Source organism: Octodon degus, unplaced genomic scaffold, assembly GCF_000260255.1.
Source record: "Octodon degus isolate 3935 unplaced genomic scaffold, OctDeg1.0 scaffold00014, whole genome shotgun sequence".
In the NCBI taxonomy this organism is placed as follows: domain Eukaryota; kingdom Metazoa; phylum Chordata; class Mammalia; order Rodentia; family Octodontidae; genus Octodon; species Octodon degus.
This window is the reverse complement of record NW_004524590.1, coordinates 11,144,616-11,158,146: the sequence shown is the minus strand read 5'-3', so window position 1 is coordinate 11,158,146 and position 13,531 is coordinate 11,144,616. Positions and strand designations below refer to the sequence as shown.

Sequence of the window (13,531 nt, the reverse complement as noted above, 5' to 3'; positions counted from 1 at the left end):
TAATTATTTTATACAAAAGTAGTATTACAAAATTATTGAGATTTCACAACTTCTCCCACACTGTCTTCGCAATCACGTGTGTAGTTTATGCTCACAGGGCATCTGTACCAAACTGCCCACATTCCTAGTGCTCAGGGGCCACACACAGCCGTGGCTATGGCACTGAACAGGACAAATCGGTTTTATAGAGGAGAATCATAAAGGCTGATGCACTGAGGATAAAAGAAACAATCACATCTATTTTAATGACATCCTTGTCCACACACTGGATGGCAAGAGCCTGGCCCTTGGGGCAGTCTATTTTGAGACCTGCTGCAGCTAGCTTTCTATCCCAACTCTGGATCCCTACTCACAGCCCCAAGCTGGGAGTAAAGGGTCCCTTTCTAGAGGAACTGAACAGCCCCAGACAAAGGGCTTAGAGATAACAATGCCCAGGGAAAGGGGAGCTGTGAGCCTTTCCATCCCATCCCCTGGAGAGGTAAGCCTCATCCTCCAGGGAGGCTCCAGATGCTGTAAAGTGACTCATTCTTAAACATGAACACATATGTCATGTTCAAGGTCACTGACATCTGATTATATAAAAGACTAGGAACAAAACAATCAGAGAAAAGGAATGTGGAGGAAACAGACCATATGGGGGACAAGGGGAACTTGAACAAAATAACTCTCGGGAACATCATCACAGAGATGGAAAGCGCCGCATCTACCAGATACGGCCAGGATGCTGCCGCACCCAGGGGCCTTCCAAGACCAAGAAAGCGGGAACACAACTGGCCATCTGACGATCAAAGACCAAAACAAAAAGTTCAATAGATGGGTTGGAAGATAAAGGCGAAGACTCTCCCAGGAAACAGAACAAAAAGACAGTGGAATGCAAAGTAAGAAATTAGAAAATTACAGGTCGTTGCTTCTAGAACATGCACATCTGACTAAAAGGAATTTCAGAAAAGAGAGATTAAATTTGGAGGGAAATAAATGATCCAACAGATGACATGGAAACATTTTCAAAAAACAAGGACACAAGTTTTCAGGTATAGGAGACACCATATGCCAGCAAAATTGAAAATTAAAATTTTTTTTAAAAAAACAACAAGATCTGCACCAGAACATGTTCTTGTAATGTTACAAATCACAGGCAGAATATCCTGCACTTTATTTCATTTCTGTGGTGCTGAGGCCTCAGGCACGCTAGGCAAGCGCTCTACCATGGAGTTCCCCAACCCTGCCCCAGTCCATTCATTTTTGCTTTGTTTTGTTTTTGTTCTTGTATCCCACGCTGGCCCCAAATTTGCAATCTTCCCACAGCAGCCTCCTGAGCTCCAGGATTACAGGCGTGCCCCACCATGGACGGCTCCAGTGCTCACATTATATGCAGAAAGAAGTGACTAAAACGTTAGGAATGGCATGGCACGTCCCACAGTGCCAGATGCCAAGAGCAAAGCCTTCCACATTTTGGGGCAGATGAATTTTGAACCTGTTTGCCTATGTCCTGCAAAGTGACATACCAAGAGTGAAAGTGGAACAAAGACATTTTCAGTTATACAACGCAAAACATGTTCCTTCAGGTCCCCTTTGTGAGAGAAACACTAGAGGGTGCACTCCAACACAGGAGGGAGTAAATCAAAGAGAGGCCAATAAGGAGGAAAGGAAACAGATTTGTACCAGAGGGCACAGGGAATGTCCCCTGGAGGGTCACACTGCCGAACGAGTCTAGAGAACCAGTCCCAATCAAGCAGAAGAGACAAAGCTCCAGAAAGGACAGTAGCAGGCTTGTTGTACTCAGCAGCATCCACCCCACAATCCAGGTCCACCAAGAACTCTGGAAGATAATCTTATTTTGAAATTGGATCTTTGTAGATGTAATTAGTTATACTGACTTAGCATGGGCTCCCACTTCTATATGACCAGCATATTTAGCAGGCCATGATCAAAGACACCTAGAGGAAGAAATCTACATAAAGACAAACATGGGAGTGATGTGGCTGCAGAGCGAGGAACTCCAGGGACCAGCAGCAGCCACCAGGTGCCAGGGGGTGACAGGAGCTGATACTCTCCATAGACCCCAGGAAGAGCCAACCTGCCCACCTCTTGGCTTCAGACTTGTAGCCTCCAGAACTGTGACAGAAGCACATTTCTGTCAGTTTAAGCCACCAAGTGAGTCGCAAATTGTTATGGAAGCCTTAGGAAATTAACACAGCAGGAAACAAACTGGGAAAGAAATGTAAAAATTGTCATAATCAAAATGGCGTCACTTGTGTCAACCCTAACAGAGAGAGAGAAAGAGAGAGAGAGAGAGAGAGAGAGAGAGAGAGAGAGAGAGAGAGACAGAGAGAGACAGAGAGAGACAGAGAGAGTGCAGAAAAAAAAGAATTAATTTAAAGCTGGCAGCTTATGAAGGACTCATATGCACAAAGGACTCAGCCAGAATCAGAACTATACACAGAGGTCACCTTAACCTCATGCAAAACATACTTCCACAAGGACATCTCTGTAGCAATGAACTGTTCAACCTCAGATTAACACCACTTGTTATTAATAATGGCAGCCAAGATTATTGTTTCAAAACATCTAATGTAATCCTTCTCATCTTTGTCTTAAAAAACTTCAACTTTTCTTGCTCTGCTTCTTTGAACATGGCCCAGTTGACGACGGCACTTGTACTCCCAAACATCATTATTCTTCAGAGAATGTCTCTCCAGTTGGTTTTTAAATGGAGATTGAGAAAACAAATAGGATCTGATATATTCCCCACTGCAGTTGATGATTTGGAACATAGCACTGGAGAACTTTCCAGACATTTGGGAGAATTAATGAAAGCAATATAAAAATAATAATAAATGACTCCAGACAAACAAAGCTAAATAAATTGAAAGAAAAAATCATTGCACACCGGTTGTCTCAGTAGTCACAATATTTGCATAGGCATAATAATGTACACACTGAATATGACTTAGCCAAAAATTATGAGAAGCTGTAACAGAAGAATGCGGCTAGTGGAGGAAAGATTACATTCCTTTCCTTTCATTCTGAGGGATCAACAAATCATACTTCAAAAGAACACATGGGGCCCAGGGAGATGGCTCAGTAGAATAAGTGCTTGCCTGGCAACACAAGGGCCTGAGTTCAATCCCTGGTTCCAAGGGTAAAAAAAATAAAGAAGAAGAAAACATGAAGAAAGAATGGCAGGGGGACCTGCTGGTTAGCTCAGTTGTTTGAACGCCTGCTTATTCAAACGCAGTCAGGTGCAGGATACCAGGATTCAATCCCCAGTTCCACATGCCTTACCAGACCTGCCCTTAAGGCAGCCTGAGCCAGCCAAAAACCAAACTCCTTCTCAATTATTTTCTTTTCTTTTTTTAATCTTTTATTTTTTCCATAATTTTATTGAGAAATAAATAACAATGAGACAGTTTCAAATCAAATTGGTAGGACAGTTCTAATAATTAACACATTGCATACTGCCTTCCTAGTGGTTATTTGTTGTACAAGATGCAGACATGATATCCTATTTACAAACATCATTAGAACAAATCTCTCTATTCCTTGAATTAAGAAAATGTAGCTAAATATCTATCTGAACCATTTTGAATGCACAGATACAAAATGGTCATTCATCTATATCCCCTTTTCTTATTTAGTTCCATCATTTAAATATTATAGGTGTGTGAACTCAGCAAAATACTCCGAAAGAGTCCAGTAGTTCATAATAGTATTGGGTCTTCCACTTGACTGGCAATGTCAGAAGTTGTTGACCTGAGTCCCCTACAGCTCAACATCACACCATGGCTTTATTTCTTGTACTTCGTTTTTATACTTTTCTGCTGGATGATTAAGACCAAAATAAAGCAAAACCTATGTAACAAGAACTGTAGCTTTTGGATCTGATAAAATCAGTCAAATGCCCTCAGGATTTATCCTGAGACCCTTTACCTCAGATTGTAGATCCTTTGTTAGTGTCAGCAATGTGGATGAGTCATGGCCATTGCTTGGCCAGTTTGCTGTTTGTGAAAGCCTGAGAGAATATTTCCTCTCCATGTGACTCTCACACTCTACATCATCGATTACTTTCCTCTTTGGTCCCATAATCTCCTTGGTCAGAAAATTTGGGACACAACTGAGTTATGCACCTGTCAAATAGCTCAGGGGATTAAAGCACCTGCAAACAGGCACAGGGGCCAAAGGTTTGATCCTGGGCCTGCTGTGCAGGCTTCTCCCCCAGGGCACTCTGAGGCAGCAACTGAGACTGGGCTTGGTGGTGGGGGCCTGTAACCCCAGCAGATAGAAGGCTGTAAACAGGTGGAGGCAGATCACTATGACTCTGATTTAGTAGTGAGACCCTGAACACCCTGTAGACCCTTCCCTAAAATACAAAAAAGAAAGAAAGAAAGAAAGAAAGAAAGAAAGAAAGAAAGAAAGAAAGAAAGAAAGAGTAGCATGTTGTTTGGAAAGACAAGAGCAAATATTAGGAAGAGCATCTAAAAGAGTCGAAGGGTAGGCTGGGGGTGTAGCTCAGTGGTATAGCACCTGCCTAGCATGGGCAAGGCCCAGGACCACTAAGACAGAACAGGGATTGAGGAACACCCCACGGGACCAGGAAGTGGGAGCAGGAGGCTGCTTTTGTTCATTATGAATCTTGTAACCCAAGTACAGCTTTGGTAAATAAATAAATGAATCAAATTAAAAATTAAAAGAAGAAAAACAAAAAAATTAAAAAGAGCCCCTGCCTCAATTTCAGGTGCTTGCAAGGGGTGTCTGTGAACTATCTCCCATTCTCAGCATTGGCTGATGGGTTTAAAGGTTGCTAGTTGTTTGACTCACTGGTCCCCAGATGTTTCCTGGACCAACAGAGTCAGCACTGCTGGGAAACTCGAGAGACGTGTGGTCCTGGGTCCTGCCCTAGGTGCACGGGCTCAGATACTCTGGGCAGGGCCTCCTGCAAGCTGGCCTGGACCAGAGCTCAATGATGCTGAATCAACAGAGCACATGTGCAAGTTCAGCTGCCGACGGGGAGCACGGCTCATCCCCAAGGAGGCATCGCTCTTGCCTGGGCACAGAATGACATCTCAGTCATTGTTAAAAAAAAAAAAAAAAAAAAAAAAAAGCAAGAAGAATCACATAGTCTGCATCAATTAAATAGGGAATAACAGATTTGTTTTTTGGTTTTTTTTGTTTGTTTGTTTGTTTTTTGTTTGGCAGAACCAGGGATTGAACTCAGGCCCTTGTGCTTGCTAGGCAAGCACTTATTCTACTAAACCATCTCTCCAGCCCCTTAAAAGCAAGAGATTTGAATAGGCATTTAAAACCTGAAGTGGAGCCAGCCTGGGCAACTTAGCAACTTTATGTGACTCTCTCTCAAAATAAATATAAACCAGTCTGGAGACCTAGCTCAGTACAGACCAAGGGTTCAATCTCCAGTTTCACATAAAAGAGAGGGTGGAGGAGGGGAGGAGAAAGAAGAGAGCAGAAACAAAAAAGAGAATGATCGCTTTCCTTGCAAAATTTTATATGGGGAATTTACTCATTTAAGCAAGTCTAAGGAAAACTGCCATTGTTTCTGCATAAAAAAAAAGATTCTCACAGGTACAGGGGCTTTAGGCCTTCCAGAACACCTTCATAAAGGTCTCTTTGGGGTTTCACAGGCACATGGCCCTAAGGAAGAAATCCCTGGTGTTGTGTAATCCCCAGAGCCCAGTATGGGGTTTGGCACATAGTAGACACTCTTATGGATGGTCAAAGAAGAAAAGAATGTTTTCTAAATCTCATGTAAAAAACTCAAAGAAGCTGAGTGTGGTGGTGCACACCTGTAATCCCAGCCCTCAAGAGGCTGAGGCAGGAGGATCATTGCGAGTTTGAGTCCAGCCTGGACTACAAAGTGAGCTCAAGCCCAGCTTGAACTGCATAGTGAGACCTTGTCTCAAAAGGCGAGAAATGAAAATAAATAAATAAATAAAATTTAAAAATTCACATAAAGACACCTTATCACAATGTCATTTTGTCTCCTATTGAATTACAAATCCTTTGTATGATAGACTTACTGCTTTTCTTTGTAATCTCTAGATTTTTTTTGGAATCTCTGAACACAAACAAGTGCTCAAAGAGTGCTGAGGAAACCATGATCCTGCGAGAGACCAGGAAACTATCCACGTTGCGGTTTGTGCCTCGATGTTCCCCAAAGCCTCACGCGGTCACGCAGCCATGGGGGAGCAAGCTCTGCAGAAGCGGCTGGATCTAGAGTTTGTGGCTGATTCACGGTGTGGTGCTGGGATTCAGGAAGTGAGAACTTCCACGGGTGCGCCTCACCCCGAGGCAGTAGCCTGCATTCAACACCAGGGACAAAAGAGCCTTGCTCTCCCTCTTCTCTTTGCTTTCTGGGCCTTCTGCGCCTGGATCTGTTGCCCCTACCCATGCGCCACCCCACCTTGCAGCCAGCCAGTTATGAACTGCAGTCTCCACAAGCTGTGAGGTAAATAAAGCTTGCCCCTTGTAAATGTGGGTGTTGAGTATTTTGTCTCAACAGCAAGAGAAAAATAACTAAGGTACATGTTAATACAGCTAAATCCTGGCAGATCTGACCTTCAAAGCTCAATGAATCAAGCTCCAAATAGAGTGCTTTTTGGCAGTCAGCAGCATAAGGCAAGGCCCTGGAACCCAGGCCTCTAGGACTACTGGCTCTGAGGACAGCTGCCTGCCCTAGTTCAGGCCAGCTGAGTGTCATGTGCTAACCATGCTGCTGAAGTTCAGAAGCAGGAGGGCTCAGTGTGCTCTTCTAGTTCAGGTGGCTTCCCCGCTGGTGTAACCAGGAGGAAGGGCCAGGCCCTTGAATGTAAGTACTTAGACAAGCACAAAAGGCACGAGAGGGCATTCCTGGCAGGGGTGCATCTTAATTAAAAGCACCAGGAGAAAACCAAATGAAGCTAATGGCTAGGATACATAATTATCTCTACAAGCCAGTGGCTCCCTCACAGGAACATGGCTCTTTGCCTAGAATTGAGTGGATAACTTATATGTATATTTATCAAGTGAACTGTGGGTGGATGAATGGATGGATGGATGGATGGATGGATGGATGGATGGATGAATGGATGAATAAATGGGTAGGTGGGTGAGCTGGTGGGTGGATGGGTAGACAGTAGATGGATTCATGGGAAGATGGATGGATTCACGGGTGTGTGGGTGGGTCAGTGGATAGATGAATGAGTAGACAGATAAGTGGATGGTTGGGTAGGGATGGACAAACGGATGGATATTTGCTAATGGTAAGATAAGACTTTAAAAGGCTTTGGATATTGAAAGGTTTTGTTTTGAATACTGAGTCGGACCTTTACAGTGTGATTTGAACATATTATGTTCCATCTCTCTGAGTTGAAGTCTCTAAGAGGACCTTGGAGATTGCTGTGATAATTAAATAATTCATGTAAAGTACTGAGCTCAGAGACTGACATACAGTATTTGCTAAAGAAATGGCAGTTTTTACCATATTCCTTCACAAGGAAAAATAGAACAAGCAAGGGATGTCACCAGGGGCCACATGTGGCTTCCTTGCTGTCATCTTCCCTTTTTCCTAAAAACTGAGTCTGGAATTTCCTTTGGAATGCCTTGGGGTTTGAGTAGCTCATACCAATCAGGACATTCCATCCTCTGGAGGATGTACAAGAGATCTCAATGGTCCAAGCAGAGAGAAACTCAGAACAGAAACTGGGACTAAATTTTAGCTATATTCCCATTTTACAGACAAGTTAGAGAGTTAAACATCAAGCAACTTGATGAAAATTAGACAAGTTAGTGGAGCGAAATCCACCTTCCAGCTCAGGGCCCTGCCCTGCTTACCACACAACTCTGATGCAGTGGTGAAACATACCCCATCCGAGGGCCACGAATCCCTGAAGGCACTTCCTTTCTGAGAAGAAGGAGATGACGAGGAGCGTGTGAAGGTAGAGGCCTTCCACCAGCAGCCAGGCGTAATTTGCCATGATGCAGTACTGGAAGAAGATCATGACCAGCTTACAGCCCACCTGGACAGAGAGAGGCGGGTGAGGCCGGGCCAGAAGGCAGTGGGCTCTCCACTGGTGACCAGCCCCAAAGGAAGCAGCACCATGCTACAGAAGGCAGAGGCCAGGCCACGGGGAGAGCCTCAGGGTCCAAAACTATCTTTGTGGCCTTCCTCCATCAGGAGGCCAGGCCCACAGAATTCCTCGGAGGAGTCCACAGGCCCATGGGTTCCGTCAAAATGGCCAGTGAGCACCACAAGAGAGGAAGTGGCTTCAAATTCTGGAAGCACCTGCCAGGCATGGTGAGGAAGACGTTCTTTCACTTGAAAAGCTGTATCTGATGTTGCCCGACTCCCTCATTAGTCGGATAAGAAATGTGAAGCTCAGAGAGGAAAGGGATTTCTGAGCCAAGGTGACAATTCACTGTCTAAGTCCCTAAAAACATGGGGAGGGGTCATGCCAGCTCTGCTAGAAGGCAACAGTGACTGTGGTGAAAGGACCCGAGAGACACCTGACACTCAAGCTGGAGACCTCCAAATACCCAAGAGAAAAGCCACACTGATGACTCTCACTGGGCATGTCCCCCACAGGGTGGCCTGGGCAGAGCCAGAATACTACGGGGCAGAGTCTCCTACCCAAGTGTGGCTCCAGCTCCTGTTCTACTTTAGTCTCCCTTCCTTGTGCTGAGCTGTCCCCTGGGGTGAGGACAGCTGTGGGGATGGCCTAGAGCTGTGCATGGACTGCTGTGAGACCAAAACCCAAGCAAGAAGAGGGTCCAGGGGCACATTGCTGGCCAGCTGTGGTCCCTCCTTGTGGCCTCCCCAGAGCCTCTACAGCAGAACAGCCATCCTTGGCTGTGAGTCTGATGGGGAGTAAAACCCAAGAAGTTTCCCTGCTCGGCTTTGCTGCACTTTCCCAATGTTGCTCAGTAATGGGAGGGGGCGGAACTGGAGCCTCCTGACTCCCAGCCCCTTGATCCTGGGGAGACATGAACATGACACAACAGACTACTCAGTCTAAGTCAGCAAATGTGTTCTCTCTCTCCTTCCGCACCCCCCTCTCCAATACAAACAGATGGAGCTGGTGGGAAGTGGCAGGTAGAATCATTCTCAATTCTCAGATTCTCTCCCTGCTTGCCTCTGCAATGCAGACTGTGACAGTAAAAGAATCCCCCACTTTTCAAAGTTCTAGCCAATAAAGTATAGGTAATGGGGCCAGGGAGATGGCTCAGTAGAATAAGCGCTTGCCTGGCAAGCGCAAGGGCCTGAGTTCAATCCCCGGTTCTGAAAAAAAAAAAAAAAAAGGAGGAATCCCTGGGGAGAGAAAAAGAAAAGCCTCCTAAAAACAAAAACACTTGACCTTTGGCCTTCCTCCTTCCTAGAGTGTGCCTACCAGCCAGAGGTTGCAGATGCTCAACTGCAACTACATGGTATAAAGCCTGAGATCAAGGCCTCCCCTGGGGGTGGTAGAGCAGAAATAGAGGAAGACACTCCTTCCTTCATAACATCACAGAGTCGCCTCATACTTCTGGATTACCCACCGTGGGCTCCTTAGGTGGGAAAAATCCACCATTTGTTTAACTCACTGATCGGCAATTTTTTGTTATTACAAGGATAGTGACACAGAGTGGTTGCAACCAATCATGAGTGATCTGGGCATCTGGAAGGAGAAAGCCTCAGCACAACTGGGCTCTGACCCTCTCCTCCTTAAAGTTAGGCTGGGGAGACAGGCATGTTACCGTGTGGGCATCACAGTAGGTGACATCGTCCGAGGAGAAGAGCACAGCGTCTTTGATGAAGTTGGACAGAGCACGCAGGATGAAGGACACGAACAGGTGCATGTGGATGTAGTTGCGGGTGCAGTGCAGCCTCCTGAAAAGAGAGCAAGCACAGTCATGGGGACTCAGCCAGGCCCGCCCTACCATGTGCGGGGGGGTGGGGGGAGCAAGGCCCTGGACATGAGCCCTCTGTGGGTCATACCTCTGTTAGCAGAACTTGAAAGAAGAGCCCTGCCCCTGATGCCCAATGGATTTGTCCCAATACTGCTGTGTTTTAAAAAAAAGTTAGGTGTGTAGAGGCAATATATTCTACCCTGCCATCATTTCCAGCCCCCAATGTTGTTTCCTCTGTGTTCCCCTTATTCTGGCATCAGACACCAGATTTCTTATAGAGAACCCATTCCACTCTGAGTGGGGCTGATTGGACGCACTTACTTCACCTTTATGATGGCCCTGACCAATCAAAAATCTTTCTCTGTCCCTGGCCACAATGACTGGCTCAGAGTAGGGCATGTGACCTAAGCTGAGCCTGTGAGAAATTCCCTGGGACTTTTACTAGAACCAAAGGGGAAGAGGCTGTCTGTCCCTGGTTTGGCTGAGCTGGTAGAATTTGTCCTGTGGCTGCTGCTGATTGTCTCGTCCACCTCTGCAGAGAGCCTGCCCAGGATGAGACCAACACAGAGCCCAGAAAGGCAGAGAGACAGACCCAGCTCTGCTGCAACCTGAGCACCTGTGCCCAGCCATGACCAAAGCAGAGGCCCTTGAACCCATCAATGCTGTTTTTCCTAAGCTGTTTGGAGCTGGATTTCTGTCTGTGGCAACTGAGAGTCCAACTAGACACCTGCAAAGCAGACGTAATGGCAGCTGTCTTGTTGCATGCTGAGAAAATTAGAAATAAACGATGTGAAGAAGCTGGCCTCATTAAAGTCTCAGTAATGCTTACTGAACATTGAATGAGTAGATTTAAAGTGGCCTCCAGAAACGGCATTTTTCCTGGGAAAGCTTCGATGGAGAGATGACAAGGCAGCACACCCAGCCCTGCCTCTTTCTGTCCTGAGCCACTAAGCAAAGACAAAAAGTCTCCCTAGGGAGGGGACAGAGATAAGAAACAGCAGCCTGTTCTCACCGGAAAGCACACAGGATACTGAAGGCCACCAGGAGCATGACGAGGGAGGAGCTGTAGCCCACGGTGTACATGACTTTCAGCTTCAGCAGGAATGCGTGCTGCAGAGAGACACACATCAGCCCTGCCGCCCGCCGCCCGCCACCCGCCCACCCGCTGGCCTCCGTGCCAGTGTAAGCCCCAGCCCTGCCTGCTACGCGGCTCACACCCAAGGATGCCAGGCACAAGCGTGGAGCCACCAAGCCCTTCATTTTGGATCCGATCCTGGGCTTGTCTGAGGCCTACTCCAACTTCCCTACTGTGCGGGCCCTCTTACCAGCAGGCTGCGTCCAAGTCTTCGCTTGAATACCTCTTGGGATAAGGAGCTCACTGTCTCTTAAGAAAGTCACTTAGGTGCAAAATATCAGTAATTTTAATATGATGCTAAAATCAGCTACCTTTCACCCAAGGACACAGCTGAGGAGTGTCCTGGGCCGGGAGGCTCGTCTCGTGGCCCCAGAGCCTGTGTTCACCTCTCTCCTCTGGGCCTCAGCTGCCTCTCTGCAGAGTAGGGATAATAATTACTGCCTTGCAGCTTGCTGGAAGAACTAGTAAGACAGCAGGTAGTGGCACATCTGTGCTGCCCTGCTCCAGCCCCCGTACCGCCTGCTTGGTGGCTCGTCTCTACCCCATTGCCCAGCCCTTGTGGATCACTGAGGACACGATGCCTGTAGGTCCCTCTTCATCAGGCTAAGCAAACTGGCTGGTCTAAGGCAGCCACCAGGGTGACTGGCCTCAACCTCTAAGCTCAGTACAGTGCCATCTGCCTGCTGAAGGACAAGCCCCCCAACCCACAACAGTGGACGGTTTCCCAGATGACCATCAGACAGAGCCATAAAAGGAGAAAATAGCTCAAAAATTCCCAGAAAACCTCTACCTATCTCGAGAAAACATATGCCTGTTCTTCTCTTTATTATCCTGCTCTTCCCGCTCATCTTTCTCACTCTCTATCTATAACGTCTCAACTTCAGCCGGTTGAAGGGTGACTTTCGAGTTTGTCTCTCGGTTCTCCTATTCTTAGCCAAGGACAAAAGTTCCCTTCACTTCTCGGGTGGTGCTCAGTCTTGTATTGGCTCCACAATTCTGAGGGGCCAGAGCCAAGAGTTCTGAGAGAGAGGAAAAAAAGACTCGCAATTGTGCACAACGCCTGGCATCTAAAAGACTCTGCGTGTGTTACCTTTCTCTACACCAACAGCCCCCACCTACCCTTCAAAATGAGTCAGTGGAATGAGATGGTATGAGGGCTGAGGTACAAGGTAGCTGCTAAAAACTACAGGCCTAAGGGCCGGTGAGATAGCTCAGTGGACTAAGTGCCTGCTTAGGCAAGCGCAGGGACTGGGATTCGATCCCCCACACCACATGTGGCACTGGCCCTGTCCCCAGGTGCAGAGCCAGCCACTGAGTCTAGGCGTGGTGGCACAGGCTTGTAATCTCTGTGCTGGGAGGCTGAAAACAAGAGGATCACTCTGAGTCTGAGCTGTGTAGAAAGATCTTACACCAAATACATTTATATAAATATCTGTTCTCAGGTTTGGGGTTTTGTTGTTGTTGTTGTTGTTTTTGCATTTTAGGGAAGGGACTACAGGGTATTCAGGGCCTCACTACTAGATTGGACTCGTAGTGATCTACCTGTTTACAGCCTCCCATGAGCTGGGGTTACAGGCGCACACCACCACGCCCAGTCTCAATTGCCAGCTCAGGGTTCCCCAGTGGCAGGGCTGGCATGGCAGGCCTAGGAATCGGACCCCTGGCTCTTGAGCCTCCTAAGCAGGTGCTTTAGCCCACTGAGCTGTTTGGTCGGGCCTGTTCTCAGTCATACTGATGGAGTGCTGTGAGCAGCTGGCCAGGACCAAAGGTTGGGAATGTGGTGCCCAGGTCTGGACACTTTACTTTAAGGGGCACATCAGTAAACTGGATCACTTCAGGAGGAAAGTCACTGTGTCATCTGAAGAGTGCAGGAGAAAATCCGGGTGGGCTACATCACAGGGGAAAACAGTTTTGGGGAGGAAAAGAGTAGAAGGGTTCATCTACAAGAGAAAGGCAAGACTTCAACTGCGAGTTCCAATGGGACAGAAGCAAGCAGTTTTTTACTTAAGAGGCACTAAAAGCTTTTCTTTTTCTTTTTTGTACACTGGAAGCTAGGGCATTACACAAGCTAGGCAAGTCCTATACCACTGAGCTCCATCCCCAGCCCATAACTAAAGGATTTTTTGAGCACAAGGGGTAATGACAGGGTGGGTGGCAGCTACTTGACACTGAGCTTCCTTCTGATGCCACCACTCTCCAAGAGGCCAGCAGTCCCCTCTAACAGATGAAGGGAATAGGCTAGAAAGGCTTTGAGTTGCTTCAGATGAATGATTTCTACTATTCAGGACATCAAAATCCTGTGAAATGTCAAAATTCTGGGGACCAACGTGTCATCCTATAATCTTGCCACATACAGGATGAACCTCATAACTGAGGGTGTCAGCTCCATCCTAGACCAATCTGTAGGAGACCGAGGCAGCAGTCCTAGCCCAGGTCCGGTGAGTGTGTGGAGAGCTTCCTGCTACCCTGCGCCGGCGGGACCAGTCCCAGCCCAGGCGCAGCGTGGGCCGGACCCTC

General features: G+C 47.1%; 1 protein-coding gene across 5 annotated transcripts in view; it reads right to left on the bottom strand.

Annotated features, from left to right (window-relative positions):
* The window catches only part of Sctr (secretin receptor), a 92,716-nt gene that overhangs the window by 20,921 nt on the left and 58,264 nt on the right, over nt 1-13,531 (bottom strand). For all 5 annotated transcript variants that reach the window (XM_023709720.1, XM_023709721.1, XM_023709724.1 and 2 more), the window contains 3 exons: nt 10,892-10,989; nt 9,727-9,859; nt 7,859-8,012 (listed from right to left, as the gene is read on the bottom strand). In XM_023709720.1, the coding sequence (XP_023565488.1) occupies nt 7,859-8,012; nt 9,727-9,859; nt 10,892-10,989 (385 nt within the window). The remainder of the gene's footprint in view (nt 1-7,858; nt 8,013-9,726; nt 9,860-10,891; nt 10,990-13,531) is intronic.